Source organism: Charadrius vociferus, unplaced genomic scaffold, assembly GCF_000708025.1.
Source record: "Charadrius vociferus isolate BGI_N301 unplaced genomic scaffold, ASM70802v2 scaffold178, whole genome shotgun sequence".
In the NCBI taxonomy this organism is placed as follows: Eukaryota; Metazoa; Chordata; class Aves; order Charadriiformes; family Charadriidae; genus Charadrius; species Charadrius vociferus.
Window position 1 is genome coordinate 954,199 of NW_009649717.1, and position 17,852 is coordinate 972,050.

Here is a 17,852-nt window from a genome sequence, read left to right on the forward strand (position 1 = left end):
ATTCAAAAATACAAAATCACCAATTTCTTAGCATTAAGGGATTAAATAGGACCTATTAAGAACAAGAACATAATCAGTTTAGACTTTTTATATTGCCCCCCTCCACCCCCAAGATGTTATGAACTGCCTTTGTTGTCACCAAATAGATCTAGTAATTAATACTTAAGCTTCAGAAGCTTGAATCAAATCCCCATCATACTCAATAGGGATCTTTCCACCAATTTCTATGCCTTGATTAAAAACTTTAATTTCAACAGTATGGTAAAACAATAGGTATAATCCTACTTCTTGGTCTTAATCCAGATTGTCAAAGGCTCCAAGAACCCGGTGGTGGGTTTTTTTTTTTGTTTTTTTTTTTTTTTTTTTTTTCCCCCCCCCCCAATTTCCCCAACTGAATTAATTCAATTTATTTACAAGGCCCTTGTTTTCAGTAGGACTTTCAAACAGAAAAGTCTACATCAAATTCTAACATATGAAACAGACTATTTTATCCATGATTACAGATACTACAATTATACCTTTCTCATAGATTAGCTTCAATTTATTAGTATTTTTGGGGTAGGTGGGAAGGGATCAGAAGTGATAGACCCCGGCATAACATTGCCCTGACTGAAAAGCAACAGGAGCTAAACATTGCTTATATCAAGGCAGAACTGGATTAAGACTGAACACTTAAAAACCCTCCACTAATCTGCAGAATATGGTAGACTTTTTGAAATGTCTAAGTTGATTTTAGAAAGGACTAAGGAGACCCTGATCAGGAATTCTTTAAGACTTACAATCTAAAAAACACACAAAGAGACAAAATTGGATTTATGGATTAGCTGTATGGTATAGGAATCAGCACCAATATATCTAACATGGCTATTTGCTTTGCATGCTGTCCCTTTCTCTTACTAGTTCTGACTGCATTTAGTCTTTCCAGTCTATAAGCATTTCGGAAAAAAAAAGTATTACCCCTACTGTCTGTTAGGAAAAGTCCCTGCAATGTTCCTAATTACCAAACTGTGCCCATGAATAACTGCAGGGCAGGAAAGTCCAAGTTAGCACAAGCTAAAAGAACGTGCAGATCTATTAACACCATTTTAGCACTAACCTGTGCTCCAATGCTCATAGAGATCCCTGTACACTGCTCAATTTAATCATCGCCTGTGAACGTCTACCTTTGCTGCTAACGTCTGAAAGGTAAGCGTTGAAATCCTTGCATCATTCGAGGGTGGGAGGATAGATATTTCTAATAAGATTGTCATGATGATGTTTTTGTTGCTTCCTCCAGAGTTCTCAATGTCACTCCTCCTGCTCCACTGTCCCGCACACAACGTACCACTAACCTATCTTCTTGTAAGAATGTGCCTTAAGGAAAGAACAGGCACACATCTGTATTAGAAAAACACCATCAAATACGTTAATGAGCTTCTCACAAATGCAGAATTACTTGACATTAAGATTGAAATACTGATATCTGAAGCACTGGCTATATTTGAATGTGTGCACATATATATGCATATATATGTCTGTATATAGATGTGTACATATATACATACCTATATACACACGTTTATACAAACACCTGTATTACTTGCAATGGCCTTGATGGCTGCTTTTAGAATAAGTACACTTTCAGATACCTGCTTTTTATTATGCTTTTGAATAATATAGAAATATATTATATCCAATTTTGTTATAACCCTTTTGAAGCAAATAGTTCCTACACGTACAAATTCCTTGTTTCCCCTGGACTGTTTTCGTTACTGATATAAGTGATCTGAAACTGGGATGTATATACTTCAGGTCTACATAATTTCATGCATGATAGATGTAAACCATTTAATACAAAGCAGAAAGCACTCAAATATTGTAATGATGAGCACTAGCAGTGTAAGAACCTACACAAACTAGCACTAGTCATTATGTTTATCAATACGTTCAGGCTGTGTTTCTTCTGCAAGATACAACAGTGTAAATCTTACGTTCACAATTAACTTTGGAAGAATTTACACTAATATAATAGAACTATCACAGACTATGATACTCCTCTTATTCTCTGCTATGCAGAAAAATGCAGACATTTATAATGACTGATATTATTCTGTGCTTTGAATGTGTTTTTAGAAGTAAAAATATTTTTTTAAATTCATTTTTCTTAACTGAGATTCTGTCACAAAGCCTGTGCTTACTTGAATGACAAGTAATGCTGGATTTAATGTGAGGAAAAAAATAATTAAAATATGACAATGCTTTTTCACTGTGTATGAAGTGACATTGAAATGTTTAATAGCTATATGAGAAAATGGCTAGTAACCAAACTAATAAAACAACTTATTATCAGTCCCCTGAGGAAAGACAAACTATGGGGTGAGTACAGCTAACTGAACAGGATCATAACCTGAACACTCTTACAGTAACCAAGGAGTAGCATCTCATTTAGGTAACTTGTAAACAGAGACCTTATTTTACAAACAGAGTTTTTTTGAAGAGGAGATTAAAATCTCATTCTGTGAAGAACTGTGACTAAAATCATATTTGCTCCAAGTCGAATGCTCCATTTGTGTCTATAGCAGGCTACTCTATTATTATTGTTTTCTTTCCCTTATGTACTGACAGCCACTGTGTACTGACTGCCTGCATCCAAATATCATGACTGAAGTCTACACCTCAAATATTTAGCTTTGAAGATTAATGAACATCAGGTTATATCCAGCCTTTAGGACAGGGACCAGGCTGAAAGTCAAAGAACTTTAAATTTGATTACACAAAAATTACCCAGCAAATTTATTGATTTGCTTCCAAGGCAAACAACAATCTTTACAAGTACATGTTCAACTTCATACTCCCAAGCAATCAGTCCTAAGCACATATAGACAGCTTCCATGCACAAGTAATCAAAAATACACTATTGGGCAAGAGAACTGGAAAGAACTGGTACAAGATATTTACATCTAGAAGGATGCACACATGAATGTCTGCAAGACTAACTTCTTATTCGTTTAAGTTGTCCTGTCTTCCTGACTGCACTATCAATGCAGTAAATATAGATCTGACGACTTAAATCAGACGAAGCTATATGTGAATGATGCCTAACATTTACATGACCTACACACATCCCTGTATTTATACAGGTACACATACATACTCCTGTACATATATATTAATGCACACACACATTTTTATATGTGTATATCTATTCCTGTATATATGCATATAACCCCATAGAAGTGGCCATCCAACTCATTCAGTTCACAAATTTGATTACAGTATTATAACTGAACAAAAAAAAAGACCATTTAATATACAAGCCATATCTATCAGCATATTTAGAATTTTACTTATAACATCATTAATACTTATGCAATTTTATACAATGCCAACTCAACAACTGTTCTTATACTTTTTCTGCAATCAGAACTTGTGATTTAATTTTTCACCTGCTGAAAATAAAAAGTGCATGGAATACATCTGCTGTCTTTTTCTCAGTGGTCCCTCAAAGCAAATCCTACGCTTACTCTCTCAGCTTCTTCATTTTTTCACTTCTCTCTATGGAAATAAAATATTTGCAAAAGACAGACCCTACAGATTCAGCGGAGCTTTACCTTGGGCAGTGAAAACGCACCTTGCTTTATATCTCCATACCAATATTAATAAGAAGCCTCTCTTCTGGAAGTTTCTAATATTTTACTGGAGGAAAATGAAATTTCTCCTCCTCAGAGCATCTCAAAGCGTATTTCATAACTTTACCTATGTACTTTTGTAATGGTCTTAAAGATACTTAAGTATTCAGCAACTTTTGCTTAACATATCATAAAAGTAGGAAATGTTAAAATTTTCTTAGGCAGTCGTTCAATAACACTCGAGTCACACTCAGTATAAGCCTTTGAAGCTACAAATAGATTGGGATGTTTGCTTTTAGGCACCTCTTATAATTTTATTTTTCAGTACCTGAAGGACCAAGTGAAAAGGCTGCAAAATATCCAGCAACTTCAATCATTTTATTCTACTGAGTATCAAACAGATAACTTAATTAAGCATTTGAGCTTAACCTGACCATTCTGTGATTCTTCACTCAATATGAAAATGTTGTGACTGGCTGGGCTTTAAGCAAGAGCTGTCTTATTTACTGGGAAAGTAGATTTAGCTTAACTTCAATTCCTGGAACAATACTGGAATAAATAAATAAGCAAACAGGTTATTCCCAAGCATCCAGAGAAAACATGAAAATATCATAGCCAACGCAAATACATCAAGAGTGAATGTCATCAACCAATCTTCTATTTAAGTTAGTAAATTCTTTCTCACTGTCATATAACTTTCTTGTGAAACATTAGGGGAGCATAGTTCACCCGCAACTCTTGTTAGGTAAGTGCAAATTGGTTATGAAGTCCTATATAGGCATTGGTTACCAGTAGCTCACTGTCAGTATAGAAAAAAGGTACTCAGTGAGGTTCCACAGGTGCCTGCCCTAGGTCCAGTTTATTACTTAGTATTTTCATTAAAGTTCTGAATTACAGGATAGAAAAATGCTTTTTATATGTTGAAATGATACCAAAATAGGAAGAATAGAAAGCATGTTGAAGGACAACTTCAGAATTCAAACCAATCCTGACAATTTCTAGTAACCACCGACAAAACACAGGATGCCACTCAGTGCAAAAGGAAAGCAACGTATTGCATTAGACAGAACTAACTGGTGATCCCAGAATGGGGAACAGAATAGCTAGTTAACAGTTCAGAAAAGAAATGAGAGATTACTGAAGACCGTGAACTGAATTTGAGTATGCAATTTATGCTGAAACAAAGAATGTAGATGGCATACCTGAAAACACAAATCAAAATACAACTTGTGACAAAGCAGTCCTTCCATTCTATTGATCATTGGTATGAAATTAAATTTTAAAACTGAATTCAGCTCTGGGTGTTGCAGACAAGATATGGAAACAGTTCAGAGGAAAACAGCGTGAATGACCAGCAGTCTAGAAAATACAAGGAAATATTGAAAAAGGTGTGATGTTTCAGCTTTAGGAGAACATGGGGGAAAACACAGGACAATAACCTTTCAATTAAAAAAAAGAAGACTGCAGGTTTTATGTCCAGGTTTTTGCTGGGAAATCAGGCCATCTTTCAAAACACACCCATTCTGTCATACATTTACTGGAATTACATTATTTCCATAAAATATTTCAATTTCTGTGAATCTTTTTTTTTTTTTTTCTGAGAAAAGGCATTCTATTTGAGAAACCAGCCACAATCTGAGCTCAAAGTTGGAATGGCTTCAACCCACAAAGTCAAACTTACAAACAAAAACATAATGACTATATAAATCACGTATATTTGAAGCAATTGTTTGGCATCTAGTACACTTAGGAATTAGAACTGGAAGATAGGTTTTATTCAGTTACTTGAGGATCACTCATTGTTTGTGTTCCCCCAACATGAAAGGATTTTATACAAACATAGGAAAACACCTTTTTTTTTTTTATACCATACCCGGAGTGCGATACACACACAAACCCCTCTGCCATGAAAGGTAATGTACATTTTTAAATATAGAAATGAGGTTCATCTTGATATAAGAAAGTAGGTTGGTTTGGTTTTTTTTTTCAGTGAGAACAATTGTTCACTGGAACAACCTGCCAGAGATGTGGTAGAGTCCCCATCGCTGGAGGCTTTCAAGATGCAATTAGACAGGGTGCCGAAACAATCTCATCTAGACTCCCTTTCCCATGAAAGGTTGGAACAGATGATCTTCCGAGGTCCCTTCCAGCCTGGGCTGTTCTACAATTCTAGTTACTTCTATTAATATATTTTCTAATTTCAGAGACTCCCACTTTCAAGATACAGATACAAGAATGGAGAAATTGAGCTTGTGGTAAGGTATACATTGTTTTTTTTCTTCAGATGTGGCAGTCACATACAAAAAAAACAGGGTGTCATTTTCAGTCAAGAGAACCAGAAGGTAGTTTTTAAAAAGAACACAAAAATATAGGCTGTTTTATCCAAGTGTAAATTGGAGGCAGGATTAAACTGAATTATGTGTTCGTACCTCTCTTAAATCTACCCAGTTTGTCTAACTACAGATGCCATCCTACTCAAACACCTGCGGCCTGAGGCACCATTACTATTCTCTTGTCAAAAACAAGCAAAAGGAAACAAGGTCAAACCCAATGAACCTTTGCACTAAACAAATGCTTCCTTTAAATTTGTGTTTTGTTTTTCATCTGAGTACTTTCAACTGTAGATGGAATGTCAACAGAGGGAACAGGTCTGTGAATAATTATAGACTACTTTGTCTTTCTATTTGCTGCTCCAAAAATTAAAATTAAAAATTCTTTTAAATTGCGGTTGCAAATCAATTTTAAATTGAAATACTGTGCTTTGTGATGAAACACAAATTGCCAAATATGACTGTCTCAATGCTGGTACAACGTAGCCTTATGATCTCAGTGACTTACCTTGTTCTTCATTGATGAGGCCCATATTTGCATGTGCTTGTGCCTCTCTTTTCCCACCATCAATTTTTATTAGTTGAGCAGTGTTAAAGCATTGCTCGTAAAAGTAATTACTCAACCATTTGTCCTCGGGGTCATTGAAACAGTAGGCCAAGTTAAGTTGGCTATCGTACACTTCCTCATAGTGCCCTGTAAAAACAAAAATTACAATAAAAATGTTAAATTATCATGAGCTTTCAGAAGCCTTACATATTACAGCAATATACATATGTCAATATACATATCTTACATATACAGGAATAATCATATAATGAAAATGAAGAGCTATTTATATTTCCACCGCTCAAGTACCACCAAGTTCTCCTACATGTCCACTCAAAGAAATATAAGAGTAAAATTATAACCTTACAAATTAGGCAGAGCTGAAAACTTATTTTAGCAAAACCGCAATAAATTGCTCTCATTTCTGTATGCAAAAACCAAAATTCAGTTCAATAAAACATGCAAGAACCTGCATAAGACATTGGGTAGTCAAAAGAGAGAAGCTAGATTGAGGGGGAAAAAAAAAAAAAAAAAGCGCAGCACACAGTCACTGCTGGAGAAGCATTTGTCTGAGCCACTGAGACCTGAAAAGGCACTTTCAAAACAGGTCTAAAATAGCAACTGCGGTGAAGGACATAAAGAACCGAACAAAACACTCGGCAAACACAATCTATTAATTCATACCATTTTAGTTGTTCAAAGTAAGACTAACCAAGAAAGGCTTTGAGTTTTCATGTATATTCCCATTTTTACTACCTTATCACTCTTTGAAATTAAGGACAAACTGAAATTTCACACCTTGCTGTAAAAGAGACTGTTCACCAAAGTATTGCTCTCAGAACAAACGTGGAAAGCAGAGGAGACTCAAAGTCACAGATCTCCTTTATGATCTGAAGAAAAAAACCCCATTTAGTTTCCACTCTTTATCATCTCATACAGCTAAGTGAACACACACTATCCCTCAAATTTGTAAAAACCCTGCAAGTCCCAAATCTCAGTAGCATTAAAAAATTATCAACAAACATATTATTCACAACTTAAAGTCACAGAATGAGAGCTTCTATGGAGTTATTTCTCTCAGAAAAGCACATTTAAAAAAAAAAAAAAACCACAAAAAATCCTCTTTGGATTCTTCCAAAACTGTATTAATTTGGAGTAAAGATCTAAAACTTACCTGACAACTCTTATCATACTGCTTCTCCCTAAGGAGATTTGAAATATATATTCCCTACGCAATGCTGAAGAATCTATGAGATAAAGTACAGCCTGAACCTATATGTTTCACAGCTAAATTTATTGCTGGCTAAACGAAACGAATTTTCATTTCAAACTCTGCTCACGTCCGATGTGAATGGGAATAATTAGCTAAAATTCCATTGCAGTTTTGGTTCGCTGCTTACTGTGTTTGTAGTTGTTAAATGAATGTAAGCCAAACAGCCAGTTCATGTAGTTGGGTAAAGAAGGAGTTAAAAACCACAAATCTTGCAGCAGGTAAGAGTCTGTTTGGTTAAGCTAGATGTGTGAACAGAACTCCTTTGCTTTCGGCAGTTCTGCAATTTGTAAGCTTTGCTCAACAAAGAGCGAAAAGGGGGAAAAGAAAGAAAAAAACCCTCTTACTCCTGGGTATGGAGCACCACACAGAAATCAAGCGAGGAAAAAAGCTGATGTCAATACAGGCAAGATCTCACTCAAAGCCCAGATGTTTTCTTGTTTTAAAACTATGATACCATATCAAAACACTCTGATCAAAAGATGCACTTAAAAATCTCTTCCCCAGGAAGAATTGGGGAAAAGGAAACTTTCAAAAAGGACTCATTTCTCCACTGTAAATTCTATCATCTGTGTGAGTCACTTGCATTGTTTGGAAGAACCAGCAGCAATTACTCAAAAAAGTCCTTTGAATGCATCACTAAACCACACAAGAGAGTGTTTCCTCAGCCTCATCTCTAGCATGTTCTGTCTCAAAATTTAAAATGACAAATTACATTCAGTCTAATAGGAAATAATTCAAATTTCTTATTCTGTCTGTTGCCATGATTAAGTTCTTTGACTTCTGGACATCTTAACAAAGCTCTTCAGTGCGTTGCACAACACAGCAAGAACTTTATCCTCTCTTCTGAACGAATCCTGTTACCACCTAATCATGTCTGGCATCTTCAAAAGGCTTATCTAGCATTTGTTTCTCCTCCATTTTTATCTATCTTGGCCATTTTGGAGAACATTGGCTGAATTTTCCCTGCTTAAAATTTTCTGAAATCAAGCTGAAATGTCTTTTCCCCATTCTTTAACACCATCTTCTTTTGTCTTTTGCTTTACAAATTTATTCTTCTTCTTTAATGGTCAACAATACTTTTTTGTTGCTTTTGCTTTTTAATTCTTTTATTTTGCTTTCCTATTTCTTTTCTCAGATTTTTTCCTCCATGAAGTGGTACCTTATATTTCTTCCTTTTTAATAATTCCTATTAACATGTATAGAACTATGATTTTCTGAACCACTTTGTGTCACATACTAGTGACATTTCTAGTATTTTAAATAAGATTACACCCCTTCCAAGAAATAACAGCGTTTTACAATCTCTTTAGAATCACCAAAATAGAAATACCCCAGAAATTACATCTAGATTATCATCTGATCATTTTTATCTAAGGTTTGATACTGAAACACGACAAAGCATCAGCTTAAGTTTAGAAATTTGGCTTTGAGAGGAATTACCAATATATAGACTTCATGTATTCCTGATCAAAACATTCTTCATGGCTGAGTTTTCATGCCTTTTGTTCCCCCTGAAAACGCACCTCTTAGGTACCTCTTCTTCAGAGTATCCAGGAGTGTAAATCATATAAAACTTATTTGCACATTAGAAATTAAGACTAATTTAGTAAAATAGCCTCATAAAATTCTCTGCAAATTATATTGGAATGGAAGTAACAGAACTAGTTTGAGCTTAATATCTATCTATCTATCTGTGTGTGTGTGCACACATATACTGTGTGTAGATAAAACAGGTCAAGACATAGTTTGGATTCATGCAAACTGACCAATTTAGATATAAATATGGGTTACCTAAGGTCCCTTTACTCTCAATGAAGAAAAGCAGATACTTCTTGGCTGTGATTTATCTCATCGCGACTTAAACATCTATTGCACCACAAGGGAGCACTTTTCAAGATTAACTCAAAAAGTAAAAGGCAGAGGTTCCCATGATGATTACAAGTACATAAACAACCAACCACATGAACAGAAATACAAAACCTAATTATAACTACTAACATAAAGATAACAATACACATTATATACGGATTACAGCTAAGTGAAAATGAATTTAGAAGATACCAGAGGATACATACAAACGGTTACAATAGCACAGTAAAGGGAAAGATAATTGGACTGTCATTGGGGTAGAACACTAGATACAGATTTGCTGCCTTTGAAATCTTTTGCTACAAAGTATCAAGGCACTAACGCTACATAAAATTACGCAAATAACTTCAGGTAGTGCCCTACAAATCTCAAGAGACGGAACTGACCTGAGGCGGACTATTGCTACTGCCACAGCTTTGATTGAATGAACTTTAATGTGACCCTCTGATGACTATCCTGCCGGTGAATAACAATGAGAAGTGCACAAAGACAACCATTTCTCTGTAATTGTCTTGGACAGTGGCTGACCAGATATGCTGGTCATAAAATAAACCCCAAAAGATAGACTTTTAATAGCTGTATTGTCTTCTGAATTCAAAGTCTGATTTACAAATCAAGAAATTAATTGAGATTATTCTGACAGTGGTAAAGCTAGCATGTCAAAAGTGAACTTTTACCTCCCTAAGAGAAGAAAAATATTAGAATAGGTAAATACTCTCTTCTATAAAATCTCCCATAGGTAATTCAGTTAAAGCTTTGACGTCTCTGATTTTGTACAGTAAGTTCTCTACAACTGATAATAGAATACATTTAGACAAGTGTCATGGTTTGGGCTAGGTTGGCCACTAAAACAAACAGATGCTCTCACCAGCCTCTCCCTTCAGGCAGAAGGATAAGAGAGAAACAGACTTATGAGTTGAAAAGAAACTGAACTACTTTAATTAAATATTAATAAAATAATAATAATAGATAATAATATTAATAAGAAAATAACAAAATATGTAAGAGATATGCAAAACTGTATCGAGCTCCCAGGATGATGATCACGTCACCAGCAGGCACTGGGAAAGTCCCAGACTGGTCTCAGCGACAGATGAGAGTTGAACTCAGGAACACACAGATCGGGATCAAAGGCAGATGAACAGAGTCCTCCTCAGACACTGGCCATTGAAGAAAAACAGCTGACCCCTTTGATCCCTCAGCTTTTATACTGACCATGAGGCAGATGGGATGGAATACCCCGTTGGTCAGTTTTGGGTTACCTGCCCTGTCCGCTCCTCCCCACAGGTGCAACCCCTCTACGCTTTTCTTCTTCTGATCCTCCAACAAGGCAAATAAAGTTAACTGACCTTGGTTGTTCTAGCAGTAAGTATAAGCAAAAGCCTCTCTGCTTACCATTCCTTGGTATTAATCATAAGCATCAGACCTTATCTCTGCTAGAAGCAGACACTGTCTGAAAAACATACTGTTAATTTCAGAGTTCATTTACTTAGAAGAGGCTTAGCTGAAAAGTAAAATTACAGGGGGGGGGAAGGTTCTGTTTCACCAAGACAAGTCATCTTTGTGTATCTGTTGATAGAGAGAAAATAGTCATCTGCACCACTTATAGAGAGGGAATGATGGCACTGGAATGTGACACTGAATGAAGAGGAAAGAAGTTGGAATTGCACAAGCAATTGTTAAACAGTTCCTGCAAGACAAATTCCTGTTTTTAAAATAAGAAACAATTAAGAAAGGACACAGATAAAGGTTCAAAGGCTGATCCCATTAATCTTTAAAAAGTTACATTAATTTCATAAGACATTAGAAGCTAAATTCAGGTCTTCCAGAACATTTAAGTCAAAGTATTGTAAGAACACCGTAAAGATGAACATCTACTCAACATGAAGCAGATGGTGAGGCCTGATAGTCCACAGTTTTGGACTTAATTGAAGATCTGAAGCAGGGCTTAAGAATGCATCTTATGGGCAATTATCCAACAGAACATCTTTCAATGCCAAATTACCAAATTGAAGGAACTAACTTGTTTTCTGCTTATTTTTTGTGAAATTTTAAAAGTCATGCTATGTTGCAGTAGTTGTTTTATAATATTTTAATGTTTTTGTTACAGAATACAAATTACAGAAAATGGTCTACTTTAATTTTGTTTGATCTGAAATTTTCAAAATATTTTATTTTCATTGTTCTTTGCAGTGGAGAACAACTTTGAAATTGGGCGTCGATGCACAAAACAAAAGTATCCCTATCACACCCTGCTAATTTCTTTTTGTTAAACAGAGATTATAAATAAAAAAATCCCTTCGACTCGAGCTTAAAAATTAAACCCCCTATACTACACACATATGTTTTTTCCTGCTCTGCATCAGGATCTCTTCAGGTGCACCTCAACTGTCAAGTAGGATCTGCCCTTGTAATGCTCAAGCCATAGTCCCCAACTGGCCCACTGAACTGTATATTTGTTTATTCCTGAGCTCTTCTCAGGAACTCTTCCCTTGACAAGCAAAGGTGTGCATGGAACAGAGGATCATTCAAATCCATGGTCTGCATGTTGTGTTCAGCTAGACAACTACCAAGTAGCACAACTCACAGGGATAGTGAGGTGGAGTTTAAGTATGAAAATCCCAACAGAGTTAAGATGACAGCAAAAGAAACACGTAGATCTCCAAGCCATACTACTATAATTTAAGTACAACTGCTGCCACATCTGTATGATCTCCTCTGTGACAGGATGTAATGGAAGAAAGGAAAAGAAGTATAGAAATTGTCTTTAGAGAACAGACGAAAACAACATTGTGATGACATCCTGACTTGGTATTTTCCTTGAAAAAGAAAAGAAAGAGGCTGTTCTTGTAAATGGAAAATAGAACTTGTACTCATTTTTAAGATACAGGCATCAGAAAGAAGTTTTTCAACAACTATTTATGGTTCAATATTTTCCACTCAAAAAATCACCAGTCATTTGTCCCTGCCAGATGAAGGCCATATGGAAACTTTTCAACAGTTGGTAACACTCATCTTCCCATTCAGTTAGTTGTTTTTAGTGAGTATGACTTGATTATAACTGACCATTCGCTTGCGAAGACATATAAAGGAGTGGCCTAGGATCAATTAAGTCACCAGGAGTCATTTTTGATGTCCGAATAAGACAACATTAATACTGGAAGTTTCATTCTTCTTCTGTCAGAGAGATCAATACCAACAACCTAGTAGCAAGACAGCTGATGCTGTGAAGAATTCACACAGGATGGAGGCTGTTGGGCCAAACAGACGCATGAACAGTAACAGAATATGGTGCTGCTATCGGTTATTTCCACCTGGATCCATACACAGCAAAGAAACAGTCCCATTTGCTTGCTCAGGAAAATCATGCCTCTACACCTACATGGGAGAGGACCATCCAATCATTCCTTTTTCCAGAAAGTTCATCCATAAGCTAAACTCACACACAAATGAAGAAAGGTTGCTGTGGGGTAGCACGCTGACACCATCAAGTTTCAGGAAGAGCTTCTGTTTCCTAGACATCATGAGGAAGGGTGTACACGGAACACACTCCTCCAACACTGATAGGTATCTAACGGGTGGTATATTCAATGAAATATGAATATATGAAGGTATATTCAATGAAAGTCCAGTCTATACAAAGATGCTAAGGAATATAATTCTGCCAAGGAAAGATAAAGCTATCTAATGATAATGATATAAGGCAATTAACTGGTAATCTGGGACACTAAAGGGGAGCTCCAAGCCGTTGCAATGAAAACACACGACTGAAATTTTCTAAGAAATGTTGCTTCTGTTGAAGTCAATGGTAGTTCTTGAATTTGCTATATTTTGAGAAGGCTTGACTTCTTTCCTGAGCAGAATCCCTTCACTTTTTGCTAGATAATTACAAAAATAATAAACTCCTCCATTGGTGTCTAGCAACTGCTGCATTTTTCCTGTGATACAATACTAAGTAGAGAAGAACAAACCTGCTCAGAAAATAAAAGTGTTTCTTTTCCCATCCCCCCAAAACAAACAAAAAAACCACCTATGCTTCCTACAAGCAAATATTAAAGGAGGTTTTGGTATGTTTATCCTTTTCTTTTTTAATGCATAACCTCTTTCCTTTTTTTTTTTTCTTCTCTAAAATAGCATGGGTAATATGGTTAATGCAATGTTTCTAGCCCAGCATAAGTGTGAAATCTTACAGAAAAGCTTTCCACTGTAAAACGCTAAACTCTGTTTTCAACCTTAAGTACCTCAAACAAAGAAAGATTTTCCAGTGCAAACACATCAAATACTCATGCTTGCTTCATACACCTTATGAAAAGTCATCTTTTACAACAACAAATGATAACTCATGCTGTCAAAAGTTTTCTCTACGCTGAAGTGAGGGAAAAAAAGAGCCAAGTTAGCACTGCCCTCAAATTATGTGTGTCTGATATTCTCTAGAACAAGGGTCAGCAGACTGTAGCACAAGTACAGATTCAACATTTAGCATAGAGCACACCACAAAGGTTGCATGGGGTCAGGAACCAGGAGCAGATGGAATCTGAAGCCAACAGCTTCCAGGTCTTAACTGCTACTCTCCACCAGCTGCCCCAATGATCAACTAATAAGCAGTGTCTTGCCCCTTTGAAGGCATGTTCATACCTAAGTATAGGTTCCATGCATTGGCTCTGGGACAGTGAACACAGTGATCTGCCACTAGAGTTCTGACTGGTCAATACACCTTGCAGTCACTGAACTGTGGCATCTTCCCCGGTTTTGCTCCCCTACTCTGGCAAAGTAGAGCCAATGGCTGAGACATCTCTCCTTTTAATTGTTCTTGAGCTGTAACTGGCCTTGCATCCCCTTCAACTTGTACAATACCAGTAAACCTGCTCACTCTAGCAAGCACTGATTGTATGAGCTCTTCAAGGCCTCTGCTAGTTCTAGGTAAGGATTCAGTTAGGGTTCAAGCCTACGTTTAGTATGTAATTCAGATGTAATAATATGTAATTCAACTAAGAGCAACACTTTTCAAGCCCTTCTGAAATAATACTGGGACAGGTGACCTCTAATTTGACAAAACCCAAATTTGGCACACTATCACTGAGAGGCCAGCCCCAGTCTAAAACACACAACTGATGTTTTACAGTATAATCTGCATACTATCAATCATTCTTGTAGGCTCAGTGCTAACTAACTAAATAAAAGTAGCTACATAATACTTTGACGAGATGACTTTGAGATTCAAAGAAGTAGCTTAGCCTAATGAGCATAGAGACCCAACAAGTAAATTAGCAATGAGTTTTAAAACAATAAGACACACTGCAGCAGCCAAGTAGGGATTTAAAGAATCAGTTACATTTCTATGGTAAAGGCTGTGCAAATATCAGTTTAAAGGTTTTAATTTAACTTGTAAATATTTTTTTTTCTGAGGAATAGCAACATTATCATTACAATGAACTGTTCTCCCAGGCACACATTGCGCTGGGTGCTGTTCAAAAATTCCAAAATATAAGTAAATTACTTCTTAGTTGGATTTCTTTTGTTCCTACTTCTCCCCCATAACCCACACAAACACACAGAGATATAAAGTCAAATTTTGTCTGGGTCTTAAGACAGACAAAATGAACAAAACGAGTTCTATTTAGCTGGCACACTTACATAGGGTATGATCATCATTTGTTCACAGGGTATCAGCAGCCAAAGGATATTTAGTTAATATATTAACTAATATTTCGTTAGGGTTTAGCAACGCTTAATGTCAGACAAGGATGGACTGCAGCTTCAAACTCTCCCTTCCTGCTAAGTGGCAGAACAGTACTGAGTAGGGGCTAGGGAGCTACGGCTCCTCAGAGGGACAGCAACAACAACCTGCCAGCACTGTATCATACCTTTCAAGGACAATTATACCTTTAAGTGAAATTACTCTGAGCAGTACAATCAGGCAGGCAAGCAAGCAATCAGTCAGGCCTTTCCATGGCCTCAAAATGTAACTTTCTTTTTGAAAAAAAACCCCATTTTCATACATGTGCCAAGAAATGCCCATATACATCAAACGCTGAGCTATGTAGATACATTGCTTTGGCATTTATCCTGCATCCTTCTATAAAAAAAACCCCTACAACTGTACATATTTAAACAGCTAAACTATCTCTCTTTTTTTTTTTCTTCAAACTACTGATACCAGAACTAGTAAAAAGAGAGGTTAGTCCATGATAAAGAAGGATGATCGAAGAATAATTAGAAACAACTCAATTTTGAAGTCAGAAGCATTTACATTATTTGCATCAAAAAAGGACAAATAGGAATGCAGTCAAGTATTGCAAATATTCCTGCCAGTGGTTTTGGGATAATGCTGTATCTAAGGCAAAATAACTCTGTCAGCTATTTTTCTGAGAAGCTGCACGGATTAATGCTAGCTCTCTATTTTTTAAATACTTGGGAGGTATTCAAATACAATGACAACAAGATTAAGTTGGACAGAAAAAAAAATGTTTTCTTTGCACACAGTATATTATTGGTAAAAGCCAATTTAAAAAAAAATAAAAATGACTCCTTTATGATTTGAAGTTCAATCAAAATTTTCCACTAAAAATGAAAACAGAGAGAACGTTCACTGGTGTATGTAAAGGTAAATGGTCTGTACAGTGTAATGCTGGTAAACAAAATGTTACTATTTTCAAACCCAACAGTAAAGAAAATAGTTGGTCTTTGGTATCACCCTCCATATTGTGATGGATGCTGCCAATTCTGTTAAAGCAAACAATTTGTGTCCAGCATTATAGTATCCTATAACTACAAACTAACAAAAAAATGAAAATATTAACATATTCCATCAATAAATACGGAAAGCGTATGAATACCTAGCTCTGTGCACTATGGTAACAACCATAAAGCTCTAAACTTAAGAGCAACAGTTCCAAGTTATGTTCACAACTAAGACAGCTACACTATATGATACAAAAATATCAGGTAAGAAAAATTAAATAAAAAATACAAAAATTATTTACTGACACAGTAAGTGAAGCTTTAGTTTCCACTTAACCACTTCAGGCTCAAACCCAACCCCTTCATGAAGTTTAAATTCATCAAAAAACTTACAAGTCATGAAGATTTTATTTTTTTTTCTCCATAATTTATACCTGCTACTCTCTTCTTCAACACAACTGTTAGCCCAGGACAGCATACTTGGAGACAGGTAAACTTTCAGCTAGCCTAATATTAGTGACAACTGCCACACTGTGAAACTCTCCCCAAATAGTACTTTCAGGCTTTTAAGCTTGGCCACACTGTGAAACTCTCCCCAAATAGTACTTTCAGGCTTTTAAGCTTGAACTGTGGTGGCTGAAGAGCAAATGCAGGTCAGCTGCTGTTGTGACTGCTACATCATGATAAGTTCCAGCTGAAGTGAACTGCTGAACACTTCTTAAATGGTGTCAACTGGAGTTGTCAGGAGATCATAAGCCAGAGCCCCAAGCAATTTGATTAGAATCAGAGAGTAACCGGATTAGTGGAACTACTGAATGAGTATTTGATGAGCTGTATAATTCATAAGTTATCTTCACAGCATTACTAGCTCTAACACCTGCAACATGAATTAGCATCCACCCCTTCACGTGCCAGGTGACTCAAGCCTCACTTAAAACAAACAAGAGATTTGTGGAAAGGTTTGCACTGAAACTGGTGAAAAAATCAAACCCTTGATCTAGCAATTCAGTAAAGATCCCTGCCAACTCTATCGGCACGTTCTCATTATTTTCTCTTCTTTCATTTTAACGAACTTTAACAGGCAAAGTTGGGAGATATTCTCTCCTGGAGGCAAGATACAATCAGTCAGACAATTGGTGGTATCTTGTCTCTTCAAGAGGTGAAAGACTTACAGAGCCCAGCACACAATGAAAAATATCATGCACCAAAGAGAGGCAAAATGCTCTGCTCAAGCAGCTGCAGGGAGCAGGCCCATCAGGATAAGCCACGTCTACTATTTTTTGAACATCAAAGTGTTGGCAGTATGCTTCTGCCAAGGTAGTCTGAGCACAAAACTTCTCTTTTGTACTCCTGCAAGCTACAGGGGTCCCTATTCAAGTTTTAGTCATACTCCAGTCAAATCTGAAGCTTCTTTCCAATCATGGCCTGGCTAGACTTCCTGCAGAGAATTACAGTGAATTAAAGAAAGAAACGCAACCTTTGGCTTTCATGGTGCGCATAAAATAAACATTTAAAATGAACATTTTTTAAAGGGCTGAAAGGCT

At 36.3% G+C, this 17,852-nt stretch overlaps 1 protein-coding gene across 1 annotated transcript in view; it reads right to left on the reverse strand.

Annotated features, from left to right (window-relative positions):
• TTC29 (tetratricopeptide repeat domain 29) overlaps positions 1-17,852 on the reverse strand; it is an 82,997-nt gene that overhangs the window by 45,722 nt on the left and 19,423 nt on the right. The window contains exon 4 of the mRNA XM_009890755.1: positions 6,447-6,632. Coding sequence (XP_009889057.1) covers positions 6,447-6,632 — 186 coding nt within the window. The remainder of the gene's footprint in view (positions 1-6,446; positions 6,633-17,852) is intronic.